Below are 27,131 nucleotides of genomic sequence, written 5' to 3' on the forward strand. Positions count from 1 at the left end.
TTCAGGGAAGGTGTCAAAACAAGGAGGTAATCATCTCAGCATTGAGAAAGGGGAAGATATTCCAGGGAAGAGGCACAGCAGGTGCTGTGGACCCAAGGGGCACATAGCAGGAGATAGAACGGGTTTGCTGTGGCTGGGGCCTGGTGGGGGAAGTGAGAGGGAGTGTATCTGGTAGGGCATCTTTGGCTGTTATAACAAACCCCGACTCAGCTAGCAGGTGTTAGCTACCTAGCAAGAAGTCAAGCAGTCAAGCAGCATAGCAAGGCCACTGAAGGCCCACATAATGTATGGCTTTGTGTTCTTCCATTTTTGGTGTCAGCTTTCCCTTAGGTCCCCACCCCTCATGGTTGCCAGCTAGTAATGCAGGTCTGGGTACCACATCCAGACACAGCACCCAGCTGATGCAAGAGGCTGGCTCTTCCCATGGGTGTCTTCATAGGTTCCTCAGCAGACTTCTCTCACTGGCCAGGATTGAGCTGCCATGCCTTCTGGGACCCATCACCCAATGGAGAATTGGTATTAGAGGAAGAGGGGGGATGCTGGGCAGGAAACCAAGGAGTGTCTGCTGTAGGGAGCCACTGGGAGTTGTAAGCGTGGGATCATCTGGGTTCAGATAGAGGAATTAGATGACAGAGGCTGTATAAAAGACTCTGTCAAGGTCCTTAACCTTTGAGTTTATGTTACTGAATCTGAAACTTTGGTCAAGCCCACTTCCCTCAGGCTCCGACAGACAGCCCCTCACTTGCTTCAGAGTTCTTAATGCCTTCATCTTCCCTCTCCCACATCATCACCTCCTTTTCTTCTTTATTTAGACCCTTTCTTCTTCAAGGTTAACCTCTCTTTGTTTTGGGTCCCTTTCTCATCATGCCTTTTGGGGACCTTGCCCTTTTCTTGTGTCTCCGGTAAGTCCTAGCCCCCAGCTCCTCAGCCTGTAAACCCAGTCACATCTTCCCTGTGGACACCCACGTGACCCTCCTGCAGCACTTGTACTACTGGCCGTGCCCTCCTCCCTTGGCCTCAGGCCTCAGCTGAGACCCATCCCCTTCACCTCTACAAGGGGGCTTTTCCTTGCTTCTCTCAACTACCTCTTCCACAGGAGCCACCCTCTCCTTCTAGTGACTGCATGGACGTCTCCTACTCAAGGTGCTGCAGTCCTTCAAATACCGCAGATGCAAAGTCAGGCTCTTTCTTCTCCCACCTGCAAACCTTTTCCTCCTCTTTAGTCCCCTTCTGGGTTAGTGGTGTCCACCTGATCACCCAGTCAGCCGAGCTAGAAACATACATTGTTCCTCCTTACTCTGTCCCTTCTAATCTGCTCCCTGTCATGTCAGTTATCCCTCCTGCACATGTCATGAATCTGTCCCTGACCAGCTGCACTGTTAGAGTCTTTCTGTAACCTTACCCTTTTGGGGCAGGGTCTCGGGGACTAATGAGTTCTCCTTGCAGACTCTGAGAGGACCATGGAGGTCTGCCACAATACTGTGGCCAATTCCTTGAGCATCGTGCCAGTTTTGGAGGGACCCACGCCGCCGCCTGACCCCAGAAGCACACCGCAAGGCAGCGGTGGGCAGCAGGAATACTACCTTGTGTTCATCGGCTGCTCCCTGAAGGAAGAAAGCGTCAAGGATTGGCTGAGGCAGTCAGCTAAGCAGGTGGTTTCCGAAGCCCAGACAGGCCTGGCACAGTATGACCAGCACACCTCAGGGTTGCTCCTGGCCCTGGGGCAGAAGCCCCTCCACCTTCTCCCTGGTGCCTCCCCACTGGCTCACTATTCCCAGGCTCAGCCAGCATTTTCAGGGACTCTCTGAGAGTGGGAGGAAGCCCCTGGTGCAAACTCTAGGCCGTTGTTTTGCTGCCTACCCTGAGAGCCCAAGTTCTCACAGCCATTTCCAGTGCTACTTCCCAAGGCAAACTGGAGTTATTAGGTGGCTTAACTGGGACCTAGGTGAAACTTAGTTGTTCCATGTGGACCGTGGATCAGTTTGGTGTTCTAAATGCAAAATGTCTCTTCTTAACTGAACCTTATTCAAAGGCTCTCCTGTGTTCTGAGCCAGAATCTCCTGTACTTTGCTTCTCTCTCCAGAAAGGAGAAAGAACAAAAATATGCTTACAGCCCTTTATAAACCAGGACTCCAAGCATAGGTAGCAGTAAGCCTGGAGGCCCTGGAGACAGGTGCAGGGGAAGAGGGGGCTTGCTGTGGATTCGCACAAGCATCTTTCGCCCCATACTACAAAGGAAAATCCAGACTGGAGTTAAAATTCTCTAATATGCTGCAAGCTTTGGGTGCTAAGCCTCTTTGCACAGCCTTATGGGTTAAGCTTATGCTTTTAGAACTCGAAGTAGAGTTGGCTGGAGCCTGGGTCTTCCGTAGATGCCCAGTTGGAATCTGTCTTTTATACTAAGGGGTGGCTGCCTGCAGGCTGTGTCTTTTTCAGACTCACTGGATAAACTCTTAAATGAGTAGGAATCTGTGGGAATCTGACATGGGACTTTCAGTTGTTCTTTTGTCTGCATGTCTGTCACTCACTGGGCTTAGGGTTGAGAATCTGCAGAGGTAGAAACATGCCTATTTGCAAAAGCACCAGTCTCTCTCCTACCACTTTTTCCCCCTGGCACGTAAGACTCCACGGCCGGAAGGTGGTCTTAAGGGGCAGATGGGCTGGATGTTGTATCCAGGCATGACCGTGCTCGTGCTTTCTCCTCCGCTGGGTTCGTAGTCACATAACTCGCCCCCAGAGCTCTGAGCCTTTACCCTCCCAGGTACTCCATCAGCTCTCTTGGGATCTGACACCTCTTTACATCTCTGCACAGAAACCTCAGAGGAAAGCCCTGAAGACCAGAGGGATGCTGACCCAGCAGGAGATCAGGAACATCCACGTGAGTCCCCTGCCCTGGGGGCCCACGCCCCTCAGTGTCCCAAGGCTCTTCTTGCACAGCTCCATCCTTTAGGATTCCTGACTGAGGCAAGCTGCTTGTAGGGCATGCTGGAGGTCTTGCTTCTCTCAGACCACGGAGGGAAGCTGGGTAAAGAGAAACCTTAGCCCATCTGGCCTTGCAGCCTCAGGGAGGAGGAGGGCAGGATGACATGGGGTGACATGGGCTTGAGGCTGAGGAGAACTGGTGCCTGTGGGAGGAACAAGTGGTGTGGAGCTGTTTTGTCACCCTGTTCAGGTACGTGCAGGAGTCCTTTCCTCCTCCCATTCCTCTGTCCTAGATAAACCGCAGATAAACCAGTGAGGGCCCAGGAGAAAACTGTCTAGATCCAGAAGCTGCTCGTGGGCAGTTTGTAGAAGCCTAAGGCCAGGACGAGAGGCCCCTCAGTGAGCCCGCTCAGTGTCCAGGCTGACTCCCAGGCTCAGCCCCAGTCCCCATCACCACTGAGGCCTTTCCTTGATGGGTTTGGAGGCAGAGGCTATAAGGGTCAGAGAGTCCAGGCCTCAGCGTGAGCTGTGTCCACCAGTCCTGGTAATGAGCAGGTGGGGCAGGACTCTGGGACTCCAGGGCCTGGGGAACTCTGGGTGTTCTTGGTGAGGACACTGGGCACCTCAGAAGGCAGTCCTTGCAGTGTGTGTTCCCCAGAAGCAGACCTTAAGCAAGGATTTGAGTGCAGGTGGTTTATTTTGGAAATGATTCTAGAAGACACTTAAAAGGAAAGTGGGAAAGAGAGAAGGGAAGGGTATTGTCATACCAGTACCACTGTAGGCTCCTGGGGCTTAATCCCATTAGGAACACCCAGAGTTCCTCCCTGAGATCTGGGGGAACCTCCATCAGTCATTGCTTGACGGCTGCTGGGGGAAAGTGTTCATTCCCTGGCACGTCTAGTCTTCCCCAGGGCAAAGTGGGCTGTCTTGCGCAGGTGATAGGCTTGTTTGTTTTTGTTTTTAATCAATGAGTGAATGATTTTAAAAATGGTCAGATAATTCTAACAAGACCCTTTTTCTACAGGTGAAGCGCCACCTGGACCCCCTACCTGCAGGCTACTTCTATAATGGCACCCAGTTTGTCAACTTCTTTGGTGACAAGACTGATTTTCACCCACGTATCCTTGGAATCTGGGGCAGAGAGGCTGGGGAGATGTGAAAGCCTGGCTGTAAGAGCCACCACAGCCCAGCCCCTCGTGCAGGCTGGATTCTGGGAATAGACAGCAAGCAACAGAGGCAGACGTTTCATTTTGTCCTCTTAGAGTCATGAAAATTACATTTCTCCTTCATTCAGTGATGGCTGAGGTTATACAGTGGGTTGTAGTTTACATGCAGCTCTGGTGACATCCTGAGTTCTGTGGTCATCAGGGAGTCATAATTTACAAGTTGGAGACTAGGTCTGATTACAATAGTTAATCTATGAAAAGATGGATGGGGTGCTGCTGTGTGCTGGTGAGAGCTGAAGGGCTCAGTTCTAAGATCTCGTGAAGGGCCCTGCTCCACCCCCCCGTCACAGGTGCTGCCAGTATATAAAAAGAGCCTGTCAGGTACTCTACACAGGCTGGGCACTCATTACCTTGGTGTCCCCTACCTCACCTGCCCACAGGTTCCTGTGGGACTGGGCAGCTCTTTTGGCCCCCAGGCTCAGGGCTTTCTTCCTTAATGAGATGCTAGTCATGGACCAGTTCATGAATGACTATGTGGAAGAAGCCAACCGGGAAATTGAGAAATACAACCGTGAGCTGGAGCAGCAGGAGTATCATGACCTCTTTGAGCAGAAGCCCTAGAGGAAGGCTGCAGAGTGTCTACCCTGAGATGGACATTTAGAAGTGGGATGTCTTAACCTCAGCTTTCCCAGACACCCCTCCCTGGAGAGGCTGTCTTTGTTCTCCTTGGCCTTTGTGTGCTGGCTTGAGTGCATGTTGTCTTTATTCTCTGTTCAGCGCTGAAGAGCATCACCTGCACCACTGATGTGGCAGGGGAGGGGGTCCTCGTGGAGGAGGAGCGTACCGGGACTGTACTTTGTGTGCAGCTGGACCACTAGGTCTCTGATATCAGTGTTTCCTTTGGGCTGTTGCAGCACTGTGTGAGGGTGGGGAGAAGCATTTGGATCACAGAGAGGAGCTGCTGGGACACAGAAAGAATCCTGGCTGCCCAAACTGTGGCCATGCCTGGGGGGCCAGGCCACCACAGGCCTCAGGCCTCAGACACTGCCCCAGGAGAGCCCTCCACCCCAGTGGAGCGCCTGCCTCCCTTCTTAGGCCCCTTCCATTGAAGGCTCCGGCCTTGCTGGCCCTGGGCCCAGTCCTAGGGGGAGCAGTACAAGCCCTGGCCAGTCCCAACCCACACAGCCAGAAACTTGGGCTGAGATCTTGAATAGCTTGTTATAAAAGAAGTGAATTTCCCTCATAGACTAAACTGAAGGGAGAGACATGTTGCTTTTCAGAAGTGACTTTTGAATTGACATAAGCAGTTCCTCTTGGGTTTGGTTTTTAGCTCCCCTGATGGCATCACTCATCGCCTAAATCAAGAACAAAACTGCTGCTCAGGTATCCCAGGCGATGCTTTGCCTCACTGTTGAGGGCAGTGTCTTGCAACTGCTTAGTCTTAGGCCCAGGGTTCTGATCGCTTATGGGGGGCATCCTTGAAGGAAGTTGAGTCTGCACCGATCCCTCCCCTAGTCTTACCAGGGAAAGCCTGGTTTTCAGCCACAAACTTCAGGAAACTCATGTCCCTAAGCATAGTGACTAGCCCTGGACTTGTTTGTCTCCTGAGGACCAAGACTGTCAAAGAATTCCAGTATTCAAGTTAGAATTCCCTCTAATAGTCTTTGTTTCCAGCTGGACTAAAAATCAGAGAGGAATTACAAGCACATCCCATGCCTGACCTTCAGAATTAGTGTGGGGGAGGGGGAGGTCACAGGCACTGATACTTGGGTGGTGTCTGTTAGGACTTCAGCGCCTCAGCTGCCTAGATTGTAAATGCTTTCTGAATTTCACTTTTTTTTTTTTTTTTTTTTTGCATGCCTTAGGAAGAAGCACATAGGCAAAACCAGCAAAGTTTCTAGTATTGTAGAGGGGTTTTTAAGAAAGGCCCCTGGCACAGAGAGACAGAAAAAGGATGGAGCACATGTGGTCTGTCACAGAGGCCTGAATGCAAGTAGTAAAGCAGTTATTAAGGGCTTGTCAGTAAAATGTACTTGTATTAGGGAAAAAATTGCATTTGAAGTCCAGTGAACAAAACTCCAAATACCATTGAATAAGAAATCTTGCATGAAGAAAGGCTTCTGAAAAAGCCCATGTGCTCCAGTCCCAGCTCCCAAAGCTGGTGACAAGGGCCCAGGTGTGGAGCCCAAGTCTGGGAGCTGCTCACTTCTGGCTGGCCAGAGGCTGGGGTCCACAATGGGCCCGCCTCTGCTTCAGAGTCAATAACATAGATCTTAAGTGCAATTGATGAGATAAGCAATGAGTTACTGTAGCTTCTTTTAGCTCTACCGAGCTCTTTTTAAAAACTCAAACTTGAGCAGCCTTAGAAAAGGGAGAGGTGGGGTGGGTGGGTAGGGTGGGGGGAACCACAGGCCATCTCCTCCAGGTGGGCTGCTGTGAACTTTTAAATGAAAGCTCTCTTTCTAGGAGCTCGAGCCGTTTCCTGGCTGCTGCACAAAGAGTTTTTAAAGAGGGGTCGGAGCCCGCCCATAAAAGCGGGTCTTAAACACTGCGTGGGGCTATACCTCGTGGTGGTCTTGGTTTCTGACCATTATCCATAGAAATGCTCTCTCACCAACTTGCCCCACTGTCCCAATTCCTCTCCTGTTAGAGGGGAAACTGTGATTACCTCAACTTGAATATGAAACTGTGATTGAAAAAAGTCAAAACATTAAGTCTCAAAGCCAAAAAGGCAAAACTGGCTGGGGCCTGCATAGACACTCCTCAGCCTGCTCGGGAGTGTGAAGGGCACACTGGCGAAAGGGCATTCCTTGGGGCGCACTTGCTGTGCTCCTGGCGAAGAGGCACACTAGTAGTGCACTGTGTGAGCTCTTTGAGGACTGAGGCCGGGAGGATGCCTCCTCTCCGCACTGCCTCTTCTGGAACCTTTGGGGCCTCTGGGTTCTGACTGTGAAGTTTAATATCCACTTGATTTCTCTGGGTGCTCCAGATGGAAGGGTAAGTCTTGGGCTGTCTCTAGAGGAAGGGCCATGACACTGTGTTTTAGATTTTGACCTTAGAAGTGGATATCAGGGATCCAGCAAAGACACCTGGTTCCTAGGGACAGGCAGAAGTCCTCCAGGGGCATACATGCTTTTTGCCAACTTTTCCTTTTAGCAGCTTCAGTTTTATATCACCCAGAATGAGTGTGATAATGTTGAAGTCGCTGAAGTTATGGGTTATTTTATGTTTTGATGTGGGATTTTTCGTTTCTTGATTGGAAGGAGGAGGCAGAAATTGGAGAAAAGGGATCACCCTAGGAGGGGGCTGCTGGCAAGGAGTGGAGTCGGCCCCACAGAGTCCTGGGGACTCGACCACTAGGTCCTGTGGGTCACAAGAAGTTCCCTCCTAAATTCTGTTAGGATTTCAGAGAATTTTTGCACAGTAATAAGCTCTGGGTTTGCTCTTTGGGCTCCTCAAAAGGGAAAAGTTAACTCAAAGATTGTAAACTATTAAGTATTGCAGCCACGTTGCTGACCTAGATGGATAGTTGTACCTCAAAAAAGTAGGTGAGAAATGGCTTCCTCATTTCCAGGTTGTCAAATACTAATGACAGAAGAGCTCACTTACGTGCCAAAATTCACTTTTATACTAGTTTTTCAGTGCTTTAATATTTGTAACTTAAATTTAAAACTTGTATTTACAAACACTACTGTAACTTCAGTGAAACAATCGTGTGATTGAAGCTTTTTGCTTATTATAGTATTTATTACACTACTTAATTCAGTAAGTATTATAAAAGTAGCCTTCAATTTATTTTTATATTATTTTACATGTTTTTACCTGCAGTTGTGTATGTGAATTTACCTTGTTAACTGAGATGTAACGCGAAGGACCAATAAACTATCACTGAACGAGCTAGGCCTCCTGTAGTTGCCTGTTGCTGTAGACATGGTCCCAAAGTGTCCGTGGGGGTCGAGGAGGTGCCTGCCTCTGGGACGGGGGACCTCCCTTCAGCTTTCCCTTGGACGCCTCTTTGCTGGGGCTGCCGCAGGAGGGGTTCTACTCCCTTCCCCAGACCCCGGAGCAGCCCGCACAGAATACGATTCATATGAGACCACCGTGGCTTGGTGTAGGCACTCTCAGGGAGTCCCAGATCCCAGCTAGGGACTCAGTGAAGCCGGCCGTGGGCGCCAGAGTCTCCCAGGGCCCCAGAGAAAAGCTCTCCCACCCTCACCCTCATGGGTCCCCGCATCCGCCATTGCCCGCACCCCCATCTTGGACAGTGGGGCACCCGCCTGGGCCAGGCTGCCGTAGGAACTGTTGCTTCACAGGCTGGTAACTCGGTTTAATCCCAGCCAAAGCGCCATGAAGTGGCCACTCGGTCTCACTTTGCAAACAGGATGAGCAGGACACTGGGTGGCAGAGTCACTGCCCTCACCCAGTTACATCCCAGCACCCCTCCCGGCGCTCCCCAGGTCGAGTGGCCTTGGAACCGCAGGGTCTAAGGGAGAGGTTGGCTGGAGCCCCCAGAGCTCTAGTGGACCCCGTGCTGGACCAGCCTGGGGCTGGCTGGCAAGCTTCCCACCGCAGGTGGGGCAGGGCCACAGGCCTCGTTCCTCCCACCAGCCACTCAAATCCCCTAGCCTGGCTGGGACGAGGGGCTTCTGCTATTTCTGGGAAGGGCTGACTAGGAGGGCACCGCAGAGAGGTAGTGCATCTACAGAGACCCCGCCTCCTGTCTACCTTCAATACAGGGGCCTCCAGATGAGGGAAGTGCCCCACCAGGAAGATTTCGGAGCTCGCCAAAGGAGGAGGGTGCAGCCTCCACACGCAGCCTCCCTCAGATGTTTGGGAAGATGGTCTTGGGTTTGGAGGCTGTATGTAATGAATCAGTCATGTACAAACCAAATGCAAAACTGCATGCGATGGCTGAGAGAACTGGGGAAGGGGGTTTGGCAGCAGCACTGAATCATTCTCCTTACCACCTCTTTCCCCAACCGCCCTTCTCCGCCCCCTCACAGGGCTTGAACCTTGATGGAGTTCTTGTGCTTGCACTTACCAGAAACCTCCAGGGTCTGGGGATTACCCCCAAAGAATTGCTGAGGTGGGAGAGACCGTAACTGAAGAAAAGTTCCCCGGCTGGATGTTCTTCAAGGGTCAGGAGGACTTAGAGGCCAGGAAGTCTGGGGATCAGGAAGGGGGCCTATCCCCAACTAGGGCCCACAGTAAGGAAGGGAGACTGCTGAACTGAAACCTGAGGGCATGTTTGACAGAGCCAGAGCCCAGAATCAGGGAATCCTGGAGGGACAGACATGTGCAAAGTGATTTGGAGCAGAAGGTGGAGCTGCTGAAAATCACAAGTTTCTCTGAGGAGCACAGAGAAATGCTGATGTATTCATTTCTATCATACAATTGAGGGAACAGTCGTGCGCAAAGAACACATGACCATAGCCCCACTTCCACCTCATGATGGAAAGGGAATGGCTTGGTTGCTGTAAGAGGAGTCCAGGGTGGCACCAGCTTCAAGTTCAGAGGGACCCAGGTGCTCAGATGTCATCAGAGCCCTCTCTCCATCCTCAGTGGCTTCAATGTCTCCTGGCAGTAAGCCACCAGCAGCCCCAATACCCTAAAGGCAAGACCCAACCTCCCACTCCAGAGGCAGGCCCCAAGTCTGGGGTCACATTCCCATCCCTGAATCAGGCACAGTGGTCAGGAGTATTCCGATTGGCCAGGCTGAGTGTCACTGAACACTTACGAGGGCCCCTCAACTTCATTTGGGAACTGGGTCCCCCAAAGAAAGGCTTGCTCCCCTGGACAAGCATTGCACACCCCCCTGCAGGCCATTTCTGAGCTTTTCTACTAAAATCAGATACCTACTTGATTTAAAAACTTTTGCTTTCTGCTAGTCTTGTCTAGTACAAGTGATAGCAAACACAGTTGTTCTGTTGTGGCGGTGGTGATAGTAATAGTGACTTAACCAAGGGAAGAAAATTTTTTAATTGAAAATGTTCTAGCCACTAAGGTAATTGTCCCCCTGGGGAGGAGGAAAGACTCCACAGTGCCTAGGTACAGCCGGGGACGCCAGTGTTCCATGGGAGCCCGTCTGATCTTTTTTTCCCCCTAAAAAAAAAGATCATGTAGACTATAGTGTCGCTCCACATCGGTGGGGGTGAGAAGTGGATCAAGTAGAGTGATTTTGAAGGAACAATTGACAAGACAAAATGACTAATCAGTCAAGAGCGAAGGGGATAACTTCAAGGTAGAAGTGGAAAAAGCCAAAGTGGAAAAAAACCCAAGGTTTTGAAACAAGTCCAAAACTTTTTTGTTTCATTCTCCAAAAATCTGAAGAAAAGTAAATTTGTTTATCCACAAATTATTCCTGTTTTCCCCAGGCCTCTGCATTGCTAAATTGACCAAAATAATTTGGTTAATGAAATTGCACCAGGGTCAAGAAATTTTATGTCAAACTAATAAATGATTATAAATCTATTTTTTAAAAGCTAACCAAATAAAGTGTGAATATATTTGCATTTTCTGTTTTTCCCATACCAGTAAAGATGTTTAATTTTTTTTTCCTTCATGGCTTCAAATTTTTAAGAAACCTTTCATCTTTACTCTGAAATGTCATGCCTGGATGAATGTACAAATAGCAAAATAAGGACAAAAGGAAGAGAAAAGATGGTTTGATAACCAAAAATTCATGGAATTTTCTAGCTAAAAAAAGACTCAAATTCAACCTCTGTTTTACAGATAAAAATGATCCGAGACCCAAACACTCTGGAGGTCTTGCCCAAGGGTGTTGCCCTGTGCCTTCCCACTAACTTTTCCTCTCGGTTCATCCTGTTCCCTTTGCGGAGCTGTTGGAGCAGAGAGGAGCTGGCGGTCATTTGAAAAACAACCTGAAGTGGGGCCACAGGCAGTGTCAGCCGCAAAGGGTAAGCTCAAGGCAGAACCTTGGGTAGCGCCATGGCACAGGGGACCAGTGAAAATGAGAGCCATAGAGGAGGAGGAAGCGGGGTATGCATTAAGTCCGAGGAGGGTGGGGATGGCCAGGAGGGTGACAGGCCACTGAACTCACCAGCTGGAAGTGGCTGCTGAAGATTCCAGTGAAGTGGGGCATGAGGGCAGTAGATGAAGCAGGGAAGTCTGGGGCCAGCTCTGCTGGGAATGCAGATTCTTGGCCCCTCGTAGGGATGCCTCGGAGCAGGATGAGCAAAAGCAGGTCAGCATTTAGTGGTGTCTGTCCACCAGGGGTTTCCTGGTGGAGAAGCTGGGCTGTGGAACTGGAACCGAGGTCAGAAGGTAGAGGGGCCTGACCTGAGGGCAATGGGGCAGCTCTGGAACCTTTCTGCTCAAGAGCCTGTTGGTCAGATAAAATCATTGAGCAGAGCCGGTAGACCTGTCGAGCAATAGTTCTGACTGTGAGTATGGGTGGGGTTGCCCACAGAAGGATGTCATCCTGAGGGGAGCAGGTCCTTGCTGGCCCTCCACAGGGCTCCTTGCCCTCCTGGCTGCCCTTATAGGAGCCTGGACCTTCCTCAGTAGGGGTAGATAGTAACTGGGAGAAGGCTTCATGCTGTGTTAGTTGAGCACCAAAGGGTCTTCCTCCCACCAACCCATGGGGAATGGAGGTTTCCTCCAGGAGAGAGGGAAGGCCAGTGGAGGCCCTGTTCCTCCCTCAGTCCCCTCCAGCATCACCGGAGGGCTAGTGCAGGAACAGCATCTTTCCTCCCAGGAAGAGTGAGGCCGCAGTACAACCACAGCTGGAGAAGGGCTGTGAGGGGCTGGGAATGCTGCTCAAGGCTGCCTGCCCTGGGCAGCAAGGAGCCCAAGAGGCTTGTAAAACCCAGGGGACTCCAGGAAAAGTTACAGGCTGCAAGGTGAGGGAAACCACGCATGCCAAGTGTCCAAGGATGGCGAGGGCAGTGAGACCAGGCAGACTGGAAGTAGAAATACAAGGACTCGATGAAAAGGAATATATGTACATTTATATGTGTAACTGAATCACTATGCTATACACTCACCAGAAATTAACACAACATTGTAAATCAACTATACTTCAATTTAAAAAAGAAAAGAAAAGAAATACAAGGACTTGGTGACATCTGAGGAGTCCAGGTAAGAGGAAGGAGGCAGAGGGAATCGGGAATCTGGTTGGAAAACCTAAGCGGGAGTGGAGGCTGGAGGATGAAGAGGTCACCTGGAGGGCTTGATGGCTTGAAAGCCTCCAGGAACTGTACATGGAGGCGTCGGTCATGCGTTCAAAATGTCACGGATTTACTGGGCACCTAGTATACCGGTGCTGCACTGGTGAAAAACACAGCCCTGCTCTCAGGGAGATCCCAGTTTAGCCAGGGAGACAGGGCCCGAGCAGTAGAGTACGAAGAATGAAGAAAGCCGTGCTGCAGTTAGGGGCCACGAGGCTCTGTAACGGAAGGAAACAGGAACCCACTTCAGATGGTGTAACGGGGGAAGGCCTCTCTGAGACCTGAAGGATGACCTGAGCCACAATAAAAGCTGTGGACACACCTTCCAGCCACCCAGAATATTGAGGCCTGGAGGCAGGGGAGGGCCGGTTGTGTTGGGGGAACAGCTGGCAGCCACTGTGGCTGCAACAGTGCTCCCCTGGGAGCAGGAGGTCTGGGATAAAATGGGGAAAAGGCAGGCACTGGCTTGTAGAGCACCCTTTACCTCACACCCCTTCTCTCCTAGGCCACAGCAAGGAGTTTGCTTTTATTTATTTATTTAGACCTAAACTCCAGGAGAAGCCATGGGCGGTGGACAGTAGATGTGGGTGGGGGCAAGTTGGAAGATCAGATGATGCACCAGACTGCAGGTGCATGTGGGCAGAACTGTGCTCTGTCGTGAAGGTAAAGCCAACAATACTTGCTCATGGATCAGATGTGGGTGAGTCGGGGTGACTCCCAGGTCTGAAGCAGCCAGGTGCATGGTAGTGAATGGTGGACTCAGGAGCCCTCTCTTACCTGCATCTCACTTGAATTCCCTATTAGCCGTCCAGGTTGGGGGGTGGGGGTAAGGAGGCTGTGGCGTGTTGAAGTCATTGGCTTGGTGACAGGTGTCCTGAAACCTGGTGGTCAGCAGTGGCTGATGGAGAGCCCCAGATCCAGGGAAAGCTGGGGCAGCCCAGCACTGAAAGCTGGATGGGAGGAGGTGAGAGGGAAAGAAGCAAATGGTGCCAGAAAAAGGAGGCACTGAATCAGGTGCTGGGTGCTCCTAGGGAGTGGGGGAGGGGACCGGAAAGAAAGCTGAAGCAGGAGGACCTTAGTGAGTTTCAGGGGAGTGGCGCAGACAAGATGTGTATAAATGGGTCTAAGAGAGGTAGGAAGAGGGCATGGGGACAGAGGATTAGAGACGACTCTTTGGAGACTTTTGCTCTAAAGCAGCTGAGGAACTGCTGGAAGAGGGAGATTAAGGGAGTGTTGTATTTTTTGTTTTTTAATGAGATACTAGAGTTACCTCTCCGGATTCTAAAATCTACAGGCATAGTGGCAAAAGGGGAAAACTCAGCTGAAAGTAGTTCAAAAAGTCATTAAGTGCCCTGTGGAATCCAGAGTTCAAGGTTGTGTCTGAGTAAAGCCTGAGACCCCAAGGGAGGGAACGTGTGTGCTGATGTCCAAGTCCCTAAATCCCCTGTGTGTGTAAAGACCCAGTGGGGCATGGGGGTGGAAGGGGAGAAGACCTGGGGCACCTGTATTCGCCCTCAGCCTCTGACCCACAGAGGGCAGCTGGTGGTGTGAGAACTAAAGGAAACAGCTTCTCACGGGGCAGCAGGGGTGCGAGGGTCCGGGGCTTTCTCCAGGACAACCAGGGAAACAGAAGCCGAAGGGGCAGAACACAGGAGGCTACAATGGGGAAGGGGTCAGAAAGGGTCAGTGTCAGTTCCTGTGAGAGTCAGGTCCATAGACCACAGGGAGAAATCTCAGCTGTGGGTTCCTGTTTCCTCAGTGAGCTCAGTGGTGAGGGTCTCAGGAAAGAGACTAGGCTGCAGTAAGGGGATGAGAGGCTGCCCCTCCATTCCAGGGTGGCTTCCTGGAACAGCTGGGTTGAAAGGTCCAGGTGTTTGGGACCTCTGGTGACATGGCATTCTGAGATCGGAGGGGCTGGGGGCAAAATGGGCAGCTTTTCAGGGATCCAACCCTTGCACCTCCCACATCCAGCTTTGCTCCCTCGCAATCGGCCCACCTGTCTTCAGTTTCCCCTCAAATCTCCATCCTCCACTCTGATGACTGCAGAAGTCTGTGCCATGGGTTGGGTGTGTAGTTAAACGGCATCTGGAGAAGGTCCCAAGGTGGAGAGTGGAGGAGGTACCCAGGGTGATCCTGTGTCTCCTGCCAGGCCAGGCTCACCCCAACCAGAGAGGCATGCACCAGCCCTGAGTCAGTCGCGGTCGGAGTCCCATAGGTCTCTTCTGCAAGGTCTCCCGCAGTAGTAGGGAGCAGGGTGTTCAGGGCTGTCCCGACCCCCAGGTCCTTCATCTACTAAGAGAGGCACCTCATTGCTTCACTCCTCATGTGCTCTTATCTTGCTGGCAGAGGAAACAGGGTCAGCCTCACTCACCCGATCTAGGCATGGGGCTCCCCCAACGCACCAGGAACCCTTGGGGGCCACGGGGCAACTGCTCCCTAGAAGTGGGCTCAACTTCTGCTTGCTTCGCCCACCCTCTTTCATGCCTGAGGGGCAGTGGAGAACTCCGTCCCAGCAGGACGTGAGATGGGGAAATCCTCGAGCTGGTGACTGGAGTGTGGAGGGGATGGGGGGTTAACACTGTGGTGGGGAGAGTTCCTGGGTCAATCCGGTGCCCGAGGGCTGTGGGATCATTTGTTTAGAAGCCACCGAGGGTGAGACTAGAGGTTCATCGCATGGGCTGGATTTGCCTGGCCGCGCACACCTCTGCCTCCCTACAGGAACACGCGCGTGCACCCCCACACCCCCAACTCCCCGCCTACTTGTAGAAGACGAGGCGCTGGATAAGGCGCCTCCCCTGGCCGGGCTCCCTCTTGTCCTGGAAGGAAAACCCGGCGGTGAGGCCATCTTGGGAAGAAGCCGCGAGCCAAGACCTTGACCCAAGAGAAGGCCGAGGGCGCAACGAGGCCGGGAGAGAAACCGCGAGGCGCGCAGCGCGCAAACCCGACGCCGCCGAGCCGGGAGGTCCGCGGGCTCCGCGGGCCAGGGCGTAGCCCGGGAAACGCGCTCGGGCCCGTGTAGTTAGTCGTGGCGCGCTTCCTGGAGGAGGAGTAGGAGGATTTACCGCCCGAGTAGCCAGCATGAATGGAGGGGGCGGGGCCCCGGAGGGCTGGGCCCTGCGGAGGCCCCCTGCCGAGAAGAGGGGGCGGGGGCCGGCCGCGAGCTTAAAGACAACGCCCGGGAGGCCCTCCGCTGGCCCGCCGCAGTGCTCAGCTCCGGGGGTCTCTGAGCCCACCGCGTTTCGTCTCAGAAACTTCGCAGTCCCGCTCACCCTCTAACCCGGCGACTCCTGGGCGGGCCCGCGGGTCCTAAGAGCCCGATCTACGCGTCCTGGCTAAGTTGCCACGGGCTCCAGGGAGCAGCCCGTCCGAGGTGAAAAGGAGCGCGGGTTGAGGGCGTGGGGCTTGCAGGCGGGACGCCGCCCGGGCCGGGGGGGCGTCGGAGCGGCATTAGGACCCAGGCGCGGCGCAGGGGTGTGTCGCCGCCGGCCAGCGCGAGACGCTGAAGTTGGGGTCCCTCGGCACCGGGTGAAGAGTCCGGGCGTGCCCTCGGGGGTGCGGCCGCCTGACGGCTGATCGCCGGGGCCATGGCCGGGGCCGCAAGACGCTTGGTCCATCTCCAGCCATGCGGTGGGTGCCTGCGGCGGGAAGGCCGTCCGGTCTCCGTCGCAGAGGCGTCCTAGGCAGTGACGCTGAGCCGTCGAGGCGCCGGCGGAACGCGGACGCCGCCGGCATGCTGCACGGGCTCCGGGAGTGGCGGGCAAGAGGGTCGTGGGGGCTTCCCCGCCCTGGCGGGGCGCCCAGGGTGAGTTAGGCCGCGAGGGAGTGGGCGTCCGGTGGGTACGCAGGTGGTGGAGGGAGGCCCAGGGCGGCTTTGTGGGCACTGCGTGCTTGGCTTAACACTCTTCAATAGCCGTTTAAAATCAGGTTTTGAACCTACAAGGTAGCCGGTGGAGGGGTGAGCGGCTTGCAAATGGCGGGGCGGAGTTGAGGGGTCCCAAACACCGCGAGCGTCGGGCTCTTAGCATCTGGGAACGCCGCGCCTGGGAAAGCCTCATTTTACGTTCTGCCGGACACCTGACCACCCTCGGCTCTGCGCGGGAGCCTGCACACTCTTGGGGTCGCCGAGGCCCCTGACTGTCCCCTGCTTGGCCGCAGTAGTCTCTCCCTGGCCGCTCTGACACCTGAGGGCCAAACCGGAGTTTGCACGTGCACTTGAAGCGCCTGGCATGGGAGTAGGGTGTGCACCATCCCCACCCTTCCGTACCCTCGTCACCCTCGTCTGTCCATCCCTGAAGCCTCCCGTGCTAGCTTTAACTGCCCTCGTCCCTCCCTTCTGGAGGCAGCCTGGGCTCCTGCTCTCCTCGCGAGTCGGTCCGCATCCTGCCCCCCACCCCCAGGGTCTCCGAGTCTAGAGACGCCTTCCTCGTGCACGCGGCTCCTCCTGTCGCTTCCTTACTCGCACAGCGCGAACCATCCGGGGTCCCGCGCAAGGAGTACGCACAGCCCCCACCGCCCCATCTACCATGAAGACCAACGGCTCCGCCTCCCAGGAGGCCAGGAAAATGGGTGGCGCTGAGGGAAGAAGGTCGTTGCGGGATCAGCCCTGGCGTGATTCTGAGCACATGAGGTTGGGGGTGACTGCACATATGATGGGTGTTGATGATGCCAGGGACCAACTTGAGAATGAGAGCCGAGATGTGCTGGAAGGACAGCCCAGTTACTGGGCTCGGCAGCGAGGAGTTGAGAGAGGGAGGCAGGCTACAGGGAGGGCAGCCAGACGGATCACCCTCGAGACTAATACAACCAGCGAATCCTTCGTTTTTTCACCGGGTACTGTCAATTACTCCTGGAGAAAACATGCTGAGAACATCTCCCAGCCTGGGTCCTTTCCCACTTGGGTAGCCCCTAGCTGATGGGCTGACGAATAACAGGCTTGGCTTCCTCTGGCTCCTCAAGGGGCCCATGTCTAGTACTGTCCCCTGCTCTTTTTTCTCCCAGGGTCTCTGGGAAGGGTAAGAAGGCCTCAGCAGGGTTGGTGTGAGTTGGGCAGCAGATGGGCATGGGCGACTGTCCAGAGCTGGTCCATGGAGCTAGTGACAGTTCTTTGGCTTGCCTTGCAGAAAATTCTGTGATGTCTCAGAATGGATGCCTTGAGGATGCAGGTGAGTATCTTTCAGGTGTGGATGTATATATAGAGAAAGCTCCTTGATCAAAAGTCTCTAGGGGACCTGGTCCATCCATCTGGGTACTCCTGATCCTCAGCCAGTGCTGGGATGCCTTTGGGTCCTACCCTCCAGGAGGTTGTGGTGTGGTCAGAGGGGCAGCTGACACTGCCCTGGATACTGGCAGGTCTCTGGTGGTCCTGTAGTCCTGGGAAGGCAGGCTGCTCCCCATCCTTGGCTATGTGGACCATCTGTTATCACCCATGGTTTGCTGTTACAATGTATTGGTTATCTGATCAGCTTTTAGGCCAAGTGTTATATATATGCCCAAATCCCTCAGTCCCAGCCTAGCCCTGTGAGGGAGGGGCTGCCATTGTCCCTCTAAAGAAATGTAACCTCTGTGTACCTCAGCTTTTCCTGCTTGCACCAGCTGAGCTCTCTCCCTCCATGTATCTCTGGGTGGGCTCTGTGCTGCCTCTCCTGTGCCCAGACCTGGGAGCTGGCCTGATCATCAGAGGGGTGTTCAGTGGGACAATGCTTGGACAGAGTGGTGATGTGCTCTTATCTAGGGTCCCCAGGGCATGGCGACTGAATGTGCCAGGCCGCTGTTGGGCCAGTTACATATGTTTGGGGCCTATACGATGGAGGTGGGGCACAGCATCCCAGGAACCTTGCAAGGACCTGGTAGCATCCACTGGGTAGGTCCTAGGTAGAGCCCAGGGTAGGGGAGGAGTGGGGCAGTGTGAGGGGCAGGCCGGGGAGTAGTGGGTGCTGGCACGGGGGACAGAAGGGAGACTGGGACAGGTTGGGGCTGGTGAACTAAGTAGTCTAAGCAAAGCAGGCCTGGAATTGGGGAGGAAGGCATTTTTCATGGACATGAGCTCTATGACAAATGGGGAAGGACATCTTTTGACTTAATAGTTCTCTGGGCCCTGGGTGCAGTGCAGACCTGGAGCTAGGGGACACCAGTCCATGAGGGCCTTGAGAGGGGAGGCCTAGCACCTCCTACCTAGAAAGGGCCCAGGCTGAGCACAGGACATTGGGGGAACAGGGCCTGGGATGTGCAGAGGAAACCAGCGGGATGGAGTGGAAGTGAGTCAGTGTGAGTCACTGCCTGGCAGGTGGAGGCATGCTGCTGACCCTTCCCTGTGCCTGTACAGGTGTTTGTCAGGCACTGGCGGGGTCTGGGCTACAGAGGTCCCTTTCCTGGGAGCACCTACAAGTGGTATACCACAGGAGACCCACAGGAAGGACAGTCAGAAAGAGGTGTCAGCTGGGCAAAGAGTAAGACAAGGAGGGCCCTAGGAGGACTGGCAGAGGAGGAAGAAGGTTCTTTCGAGACCAGGGAGGGAAGTCCTCAGCTTGGAGGAGAGGAGCTGGCACCTGGGGTGCCAGCCACCTGGCCTCAGGAGTGAGAGATTGAGGTGGGGAGTCGAGTTCGGCCCAAGGGGCCAGGATGGGGTAGCAGGGCTGGCTCAGACTGTCATTCCAGGAGAGGCTGTGGGGAGCCCCAGCAGGATTCAGAGCAGATTGGAAGTTTGCATGTCACTAGGAAGGCTTCCTATAGAGGGGCAGTCCCTGCTCTGGGGCAGTTGCAGGGACTGAGAGGCAGGCCAAGAGAAAGGGGCAGGAGGCTCTGTGCTCTGGAGTCCCTCACCACATGGGTGGAGGCCTGACATGAAGCCTCCTTCTGGGGGTCTTGTCCCCTGTCTGTCCCTGGCTCTGTTTCGCTAGCTTTCCTGCTTCCTGGGCCTTGTCTGATGTCTGAACTGAGTCTCTCAGCCTTGAGGCTTTGCCCCGCATGCCCTCCCTGGGAGGAAGAGCTCGAAGACCCTGTGCCTGCCTGGTGGGGGGTGGACGGGTCTGGATGCTGCGGGGACTCTGGCTTCCCTTGGGTCACTTCTGAGGAGCCAGCCAGTCCAGGTCCTGTAACCTGGCAATTCTGGGAAGGCAGAGGCCAGTCAGTCAGTCTTAACTACGTCATTGGACCACATGCCTGGCCCAGAGTTTGTGGAATGAATGTGTTTTTCTCTAGCTAAAGGGTACGCGTGGCACAGAGCAGTGCAGGGCCCTGGTTCCTGCAGCTGAGGACTGGAGCAAGCCGGGGGGCTGGTGGGGGGAGGGGGTGGGGGCTCCAGCTGGCCGCCGTACTCTGAACGGGGCTGGGCCAGGACTAGATATTCGTTCTCCCTGGGCTGGAGGCTTCCTTCCTGGCCCACTGCAGGCCTCCCTCACCACTCACCGAGAATGCGCTGAGGGGACAGCCTAGAGGCCCCTGCTCCTTTGGCTTGGAGTTCCTCTCTTTGATGCATAGCACTGACAGCCAGGCCCTCTTGGGGGTGTCTCTCTCGGTGGTGGTTGGGTCTCCAGGCTACCTCAAGTGTGACACGGATGATGCCTCTGAAACCCGTGAGGCGAGCCTGGGGGATGAGGCCTTCGACACGGTCAACTCCTCCATTGTGTCTGGCGACAGCGTGCGTTTTTTTGTCAACATCAACCTCGAGGTGCAGCCCAGCCAGTCTGGTATGGGGGTTGTAGCAGGGACAGGCCGGGGTTGTGCAGGGGACTGGGGACTGGGCAGGTATGGCCCCACTCTACCAGGAGAGACCTGAAGGGGTGGGGTGGCACCCTGAGCCCTCCCGCTTTCCTCTGGCAGGGAGTGAATTGCCTCGTGGCTCCGGGCTCCTCCACACCTCCCGCAAGGTGAGCACTCCCCCATCCGGATGGCAGACATTTGGTCCTGGCCACTAGTGGGGTGTGGCAGTGGCTGCTTCCCTGAGGTAGCTCACGCTGCTCCCTGCAGGGATCTCATGCTAGCCAGGGCCCAGCTGCCAGGACCAGCCATGCTGGGCATCTTTCCTGGAAGGGGGTGTGCTGTCCCGGCGGGCATGGGCAGCCAGGGACCACCACAGAGGAGGGGCCCAGTCAGGGACAGCAGGTCACTTTCATGGGCCTATGTGGTTCTATGTGTGGGGTCCCCACAGTTTCTGAAATTAAAGAACTTTGAGGAAGAGATCCGTGCACACCGGGACCTAGATGGCTTCCTGGCTCGGGCCAGCATCATCCTGAATGAGACAGCCACCTCCCTGGATGATGTGCTGCGGGCCATGCTGTGCCGCTTGGCCCATGACCCCCACAATACCGAGCCTGACTGCAACTTGGATGTGCTCATGGCCATGCTCTTCACTGATGCCGGGGCCCCCATGGAGGGTAAAGGTAAGGGCTGTCCCCCTGCTTGGGCGGGAGGTCAGGGAGGTGGGCCACCTGACCCTCCTGTCCCCTCCACTCTGTCAGCAGTTCACCTGCTGTCAGATACCATTCAAGGAGTCACTGCCACAGTCACAGGGGTCCAGTACCAGCAGTCGTGGCTCTGCATCATGTGAGTTGCCAGGCCACCATAATTGGCCTCCCCATACGCCACCTTGGAGCTAGGCATCCTGTTTCCCTCTAGAGGCAGCCCACTCAGTTACGGGGTAGAGTGAGCACTCCATTCGATTTGGTCTTTTTTTCCTCCCTAGCAGAGGTCACTGGGTTCAAAATTAGGAGCCTGGGGGAGGGGGAGCCCCAGCTTCCAAGGGTGGTAGCTGTTGAGTCGTGTTCCCTCCCCGTCCCTGCCAGCTGTACCTACAAGGCCCTGCTGAAGCGGCACGTGTGCATCAGCCGCCTGGTTCGCCCGCAGAACTGGGGGGAGAATTCTTGCGAGGTGCGGTTCGTCATCCTTGTGCTGGCACCACCCAAGATGGTAAGAAGGGGTCTCAGGTGGCTCTCTTTCCTGGGAAGGAGGGTTCCGGGTGACCCTGCCCTCTTCCTGGGGTATCTCTGCCATGTGCTGGGGAGAGAGGAAGCCGTGGGCAGCTCATGGGTCAGAGGGAGTAACAGCTGACAAGGAGACCAGAACGGTTGGAAGGAGCAGAATCCTGAGAGCTGCATGGCGAGACTGGTGCCTTGAGACAGGCCGACTGTCCTGATGCCTGGCTCCTCGTTGGGAGAACAAGCGTGTTCTAAAACTCACAAAAAAGCACAGTGTGTGCAGTGCCACCGTGGGGCCGGACAGCACGAAGGGGCAGATGCCACTCCCCAGGGACCTAGGCTGGGGCGTGAGACAGGTTGTTGTGGTGGAGGCTGGACACTGAGTTCACGGACCTTGGCCAGGCAAGAGGGAGAAGGCCGGATGGGCCGGGAAGCCCTCTGAAAATCAGATAAACTGGCAGACAGTGCAAGTGCCCCTGGTGAAAAGTAGCTAAGTGAACATTTTTCTCCACCGTCATAAATTCATTATCACGCTTACAGAGATTTGCATTCCTTAGGACAAACCTAATACTGGAGTTTATAAGAAAAATACTAGATTGATGGTAGTTCTAATGATCTGCTAACCTGGAAATCATGGGAGGGTCCACTAGAGCTTGAACTTCGGGGGACTAAATCTGCTGCCAGTTCACGGAATGGCACCTGCCGCCTGCTTAGGAACATGTGTCCATGAGTGGCCAGAGCTGGGGCAGGGCAGGGCCGGCCCGGGGCGCCCTCTGCTCTATAGCACCCGCAGGTGTGATTCTCCCACTCTGTTCCCAGAAAAGCACCAAGACTGCGACGGAGGTGGGACGGACATTTGCCACCATGTTCTTAGACATCACTTTCCGCCAGAAGCTCCTGAAGACCCACACAGAGGAGGAATTCAAGGAGGCCCTGGTACATCAGAGACAGCTGCTCACTGTAATGAGGCAGTGTTCGAGCATCAGCACAGAGAGCACCATCTACACCCACAGATCCTCACAGGTACTGGGCAGAGGTGGTCTGGGCGGGCGGGCACGGGTCACCCGGCTGACAGCTGTGTGTCCTCTTCCCAGCCCCCGCAGCACACAGACTTTCTCCCTGTGGGGAAGGGCATCCGTGAGGACATCGCCCGCAGGTTGTCCGTATACCCGCTGGACTTCACCGACGGTACATGGCCCCGTGGCCCTCCCGGCACTCTGCCCGTAGCTCAGGCCTCAGGATAACACGTGTGCCTGTCCTGTGTCCCTAACACACCCTCCATCCCGTCTCCCACTTCTAGGCATTATCGGGAAAAACAAGGCTGTGGGCAAATACATCACCACCACCCTGTTCCTCTACTTTGCCTGCCTCCTGCCCACGATCGCTTTTGGGTCCCTCAACGATGAGAACACGAACGGGGCCATTGGTGAGGGGTTGGAGGCTAGAGGGGCATGCCGGGTGGGATCTGGGGCTGCAGTGCCCCCCTGACCACCCGCTTTCTCAGATGTGCAGAAGACCATGGCTGGGCAGAGCATTGGAGGCCTCTTGTACGCACTTTTCTCCGGGCAGCCGTTGGTGGTGCTTCTCACAACCGCGCCTCTGGCCCTCTACATCCATGGTGCAGTGGGGGTGGCACGGGGAAGTGGTTCCCAAGGTCCCTGTCCCCAGTCCAGTCCTGACTGCTCACTCCTGTCCTGCTGCCTGCAGTGATCCGTGGCATCTGTGACGACTATAACCTGGACTTCAATACCTTCTATGCATGGACAGGCCTGTGGAACAGTTTCTTCCTCACGCTTTATGCCGTCTTCAACCTCAGCCTGGTTATGAGTCTGTTCAAGAGGTGACAGGACATTCCCTGGGCCGCTGGAACTCTCAAGCAGGAGGGAGACCAAGGCCAGGGATCTGGGGCAGCCTCCATGCCAGCCTCTGCAGCACTGTAACCCTAGAGCAGATGGGATGCCCCTACCATGTTACTGCCCTAAGGGGAGAGCCTAGGACCCTGGTCCTCTTCATGGCAGGAGGCAGGGGCCATGCCAAGGCTCAGGGAAACCTCCCCTGCACCTCCCCACCTGATGAGGGCTCTCTCCCGCTGGCAGGTCAACGGAGGAGATCATTGCCTTGTTCATTTCCATCACATTCGTGCTGGATGCTGTCAAGGGCATGGTCAAAAGTGAGTGTATAGCCAGTGGCCATCTGCTGCAGAAGGAGCTGAGTTCAGATGGGGGGCTACAGGGCAGCCAAGAAGCACGCAAGCCAAAGTTGCTCCCGTGGCCCAGGGTGCTCTGGGAGCCAGGGCTGGCAGAGAGCAGCAGCCTTGTGTGCTGGAAGGTGACAGCTTCCCCAGGCAGGCTAAGAGCACTGGACTGGGTGGAATCCACGGTCAAAGACGGAGCCCAGGGACAAGGGCAGGGTGTGGGGTCATAGGCTGACAGGTAGGTCAAGGGGTCCTGGCTGACAGAAGGCCAGCTCTTCCCATCAGCTCCTCCCCTCCTCTGGGCCCCTTCACCCTACATCCTGGAGGAAGCTGTCGGGTCCATATCCCAGAGCCTGGATGGCTGAGTCCTGCTGTCCTGTGTCCACAGTCTTCCAGAAGTACTACTATGGCCACCACCTCAGGAACGAGTATAAAGATAGCGCTGCCCCAGCGAACCTCCTGGGCCTCAGCACCAGCCTCAACACCAGCCTCCACACTGCCCTCAACACCAGCCTCCTGGCTGGCCCACCAGAGCTGACTGCAGTAGGCAACCATGCCCCCGAGCCCCCGGCCCGAGACACCGCCGTGCTCAGCCTCCTCCTCATGCTGGGCACACTCTGGCTGAGCTACACTCTCTACCAGTTCAAGAAGAGGTGAGGATGCCTGCGGGTGGGGGCAGGGGGCACAAGCCCCCAGGCCACACTGACAGACCCGCCTCTCCCCAGCCCCTACCTGCACCCCCGTGTGCGTGAGATCCTGTCCGACTGTGCCCTCCCCATCTCAGTTCTCACCTTCTCCCTGATTGGTTCCTACGGCTTCAAGGAGATTAAGAGTGAGTTGGGGCCAGGTGTAGGGTGGGGTGGGGTGGGTTGCTCTAGGGGTGGAGGACACACAGGCTTGAGCAAGGGCCTGTACCCGGCAACAGTGAGCAAGTTTCGCTACAACCCGAGCGAGGACCTGTTTGGGATGGCAGAGATGCGCTCGCTGTCCCTGACGGCCATCAGCAGCGCCATGGGCCTTGGCTTCCTCCTCTCCATGCTCTTCTTCATCGAGCAGAACCTGGTGGCTGCCTTGGCTAACGCCCCAGAAAACAGGTTCGCAGGGCTGGGGAGGGCGGGGTGAGCACGTGCCCCACCCTCCAGGGGCCAACGGGGCTCTGTCCACACCTGCCCCTGTCTGCCACAGGCTGGTGAAGGGCACTGCCTACCACTGGGACCTCCTGCTCATCGCCATCATCAACAGCGGGCTGTCTCTGTTTGGGCTGCCCTGGATCCATGCTGCCTACCCCCACTCCCCACTGCACGTGCGGGCGCTGGCTTTGGTGGAGGAGCGTGTGGAGCACGGGCACATTCATGATACGTGAGTGTGGGAGCAGCCCCTTGAGATGTGAGGCAACTCACACGGACCCTGAGATGGGGTTGGCCCTGAGCCACATGGGACTGAAGGAGGGCTATAGCTTAGGGGACCAGGGCCCAGAAGTGACACAGCCTGGGAAGCCCACATGGCCCTGTGGAGCAGGGCTGGAGGCGACCTGGGGCACTGGGCCCGTGCAGGATCGTGAACGTGATGGAGACGCGGCTGACCACCCTGGGCGCCAGCATCCTGGTGGGCTTCTCCCTCCTGCTGCTGCCCTTCCCACTGCAGTGGATCCCCAAGCCTGTGCTCTACGGCCTCTTCCTCTATATCGCCGTCACCTCCATCGACGGCAACCAGCTGTTTACGCGCATGGCCCTGCTGCTCAAGGACCAGGTGAGCGGCTGCCCTGAGAGTGACGGGTGGGAGGGGGAATGCGGCTCCTGACCTGCCCACACCTGGTCCCTGCCACCTGCAGACCTCATACCCACCCACCCACTACATCCGGAGGGTGCCGCAGAGGAAGATCCACTACTTCACTGGCCTGCAGGTCCTGCAGCTGCTGCTGCTCTGTGCCTTTGGCATGAGCCCCCTGCCCTACATGAAGATGATCTTTCCCCTCATCATGATTGCCATGATCCCCATCCGGTACGAGGGCAGACAGAAGGCAGGAAGGACTCAGCTGAGCAGGAGAGGGGCGGGCTGGGGCTGGTGCCCACTGCCTGCTCCTCTCTGACCTCATGCTCGTCTCCCTGCCTCCCCCTCCAGCTACAACCTGCTGCCCCAAATCATTGAAGCCAAGTACTTGGATGCCATGGATGCTGAGCACTGAGGCCCTGGCCACACCCCACTCGTCCATCCCTCTGGCTCTTCCCAGGCTGGCTCTCTGGCTATGTGTGGGGAAATGTGGGTATCTTCTGGGGTGCTGCTCTGGGCTGTACCCCATCACAGCTGCCCCAACCAGCCTAGGGCATCTGGGCATCAGGGAGGCTATATGGTGTGTGTCTGCTCCCCTCCCGCTAGCCTTTTGCTTTGGGTCCAGAATACTGCTCAGGGCAGCTTCTGCCCAGGGTGGGACTAAGCAGGACGGATTTTCTTTTGATAAAAGAGTCAGATGCCTGAAAGAGAAACCATTTCCTTGATTGTGTAAGGAAATTGCTGTGTGCGCATTAGAGAATAAAGCTCCTGTTTCTATGCTTCTACCTGCCGCCTCCATCCCTGCTGCCCTGCCCCAGCCTCTGAAGGCCACCTGAGAGCCCTGAGGTTTGCTGAGCGCCGTCTAAGGGCTCTTACTTCCAACTCCACCCAGTAGATGCTGGCTCAACAGGGAACATGGAAGATCCAGGAGGACTTTGTGCTGCCACATTGCCAGGAACCTGCAGGGGACGTGTTCTCGGAACAGCAGGTGCAAGGGCCCCAAGAGGGCTTGGGGCCAGTGAATAGCCCAGTGACTGGGGATAGATAGATCCGCAGGGCTGATGGTGAAGGGCCCTGACTCCAAGAGGCCTCTGCAGAGCCGCCTGACAGGAGACTGAAAATAGGTGTGTGTGGGCCAGAGCGGCAGTTTTGAACTATCTTGTCTATGTGGATTCTAGGTTGTAAAGTATGAGGCATGGGGTGGGGCTGCTTCCTGCATCAGGGCAGTGACTGGGGAGGGAGGATTTGACAGAGAGGAGAAGGTGCCATGTTTCTGGCTCGGCCATTGGGTGGTTGGCCAGGGTCCATGACAGTGGCAGCAGGTCTCGGGGAATATGGATCTGAGCTTGAGAGCAGCAGCGGTGGACAGAGCGCCTAGCTCACAGACCCTACCACATCACCTGACAGGATTTGAGCTTGACAGATGCACTATAGACCAAGGGAGCAGAGGAGAGACATCTGCTACCTCTAAGACTAGAAAAGGACTACCATCTAGAATTTACAAAGAATTCCCACGGCCAACAGAAAGACAGTGATTCCAACAGAAAAGGGGCAAAGGCTGTGAGTGGGGGTGGGGGTGGGAGGGAAGAGGAAGCCCAAAATGTTAATAGGAATGGCAAGAGATGCTCAAACACCCTGGTCATCTGAGAAATGCAGCCCAATAGTGAGATGGCACCTTCCACTTAGAAGACTGGCAAAAATCAGAAGGCTGGCTGGCTGGTATTAAAGTGGGAGCTGTGGGAGCCCTGATGCACTGATGGGGCATGGAGATGGGGGCACAGTCAAGGCACCTCACCCTCCAGGCAAGCAGTTCTGTTCCTGGGCAGGTAGGGGTGGGGACAAGCACACTCATGGTGCTGCTTGTGGGATGGGTAGCTAAAGTTTAAAAAAGGGGGACAGGACATGTTCTGTGCACACAGGACAGGACTCTGAGGAAGCAGCTGAGAATCAGAGACAGGGTACCCTGCCCCAAGCTCCA

At 55.4% G+C, this 27,131-nt stretch overlaps 2 protein-coding genes and 1 long non-coding RNA gene across 19 annotated transcripts in view; 2 read left to right on the forward strand and 1 right to left on the reverse strand.

The window, feature by feature from the left end:
* Positions 1–7,984, forward strand: part of DNAAF9 (dynein axonemal assembly factor 9) — a 107,948-nt gene extending 99,964 nt beyond the window's left edge. For both annotated transcript variants that reach the window (XM_074346995.1, XM_074346996.1), the window contains exons 34-37: positions 1,447–1,652; positions 2,813–2,878; positions 3,947–4,040; positions 4,597–7,984. In XM_074346995.1, coding sequence (XP_074203096.1) covers positions 1,447–1,652; positions 2,813–2,878; positions 3,947–4,040; positions 4,597–4,709 — 479 coding nt within the window. In that variant the 3' untranslated portion in view covers positions 4,710–7,984. The remainder of the gene's footprint in view (positions 1–1,446; positions 1,653–2,812; positions 2,879–3,946; positions 4,041–4,596) is intronic.
* Positions 7,985–10,947: 2,963 nt separating this feature from the next.
* SLC4A11 (solute carrier family 4 member 11) lies at positions 10,948–25,938 on the forward strand. Of its 16 annotated transcripts, XM_045508509.2 has the most exons (21): positions 15,659–16,079; positions 16,675–17,107; positions 17,398–17,439; positions 19,810–19,962; positions 20,096–20,142; positions 20,424–20,655; positions 20,734–20,818; positions 21,058–21,181; positions 22,009–22,212; positions 22,284–22,377; positions 22,490–22,615; positions 22,694–22,807; positions 22,897–23,029; positions 23,286–23,359; positions 23,772–24,036; positions 24,109–24,215; positions 24,309–24,477; positions 24,569–24,742; positions 24,937–25,132; positions 25,215–25,384; positions 25,505–25,938. In XM_045508509.2, exons 2-21 carry the CDS (start codon positions 16,801–16,803, stop codon positions 25,566–25,568), a joined length of 2,880 nt encoding a protein of 959 aa, XP_045364465.1. In that variant the 5' UTR covers positions 15,659–16,079; positions 16,675–16,800; the 3' UTR covers positions 25,569–25,938. The 16 variants fall into 16 exon arrangements, with proteins under 16 accessions (XP_045364473.1, XP_045364471.1, XP_045364472.1 ...); XM_045508515.2 differs by lacking the exons at positions 15,659–16,079; positions 16,675–17,107 and adding an exon at positions 10,987–11,005; XM_045508516.2 differs by lacking the exons at positions 15,659–16,079; positions 16,675–17,107 and adding an exon at positions 12,170–12,188.
* On the reverse strand, positions 12,180–15,248 carry LOC141574027 (uncharacterized). Its single transcript, XR_012500562.1, has 3 exons — positions 15,038–15,248; positions 14,274–14,616; positions 12,180–12,495 (listed from the first exon to the last, which is right to left on the reverse strand). It is a non-coding gene; the product is annotated as an uncharacterized LOC141574027 (long non-coding RNA).
* Positions 25,939–27,131: the final 1,193 nt, after the last annotated feature.

This window comes from Camelus bactrianus, chromosome 19 (assembly GCF_048773025.1).
Source record: "Camelus bactrianus isolate YW-2024 breed Bactrian camel chromosome 19, ASM4877302v1, whole genome shotgun sequence".
In the NCBI taxonomy this organism is placed as follows: Eukaryota; Metazoa; Chordata; class Mammalia; order Artiodactyla; family Camelidae; genus Camelus; species Camelus bactrianus.

Coding starts and splice junctions, on each gene's coding strand:
- SLC4A11 (XM_074346997.1), top strand. CDS start 16,801: ATGAAGACCAACGGCTCCGCCTCCCAGGAGGCCAGGAAAATGGGTGGC. Junction 22,378..22,489: donor CCCGCTGGACTTCACCGACG/GTACATGGCCCC, acceptor TCCCACTTCTAG/GCATTATCGGGAAAAACAAG. Junction 22,616..22,693: donor GAACACGAACGGGGCCATTG/GTGAGGGGTTGG, acceptor CCGCTTTCTCAG/ATGTGCAGAAGACCATGGCT.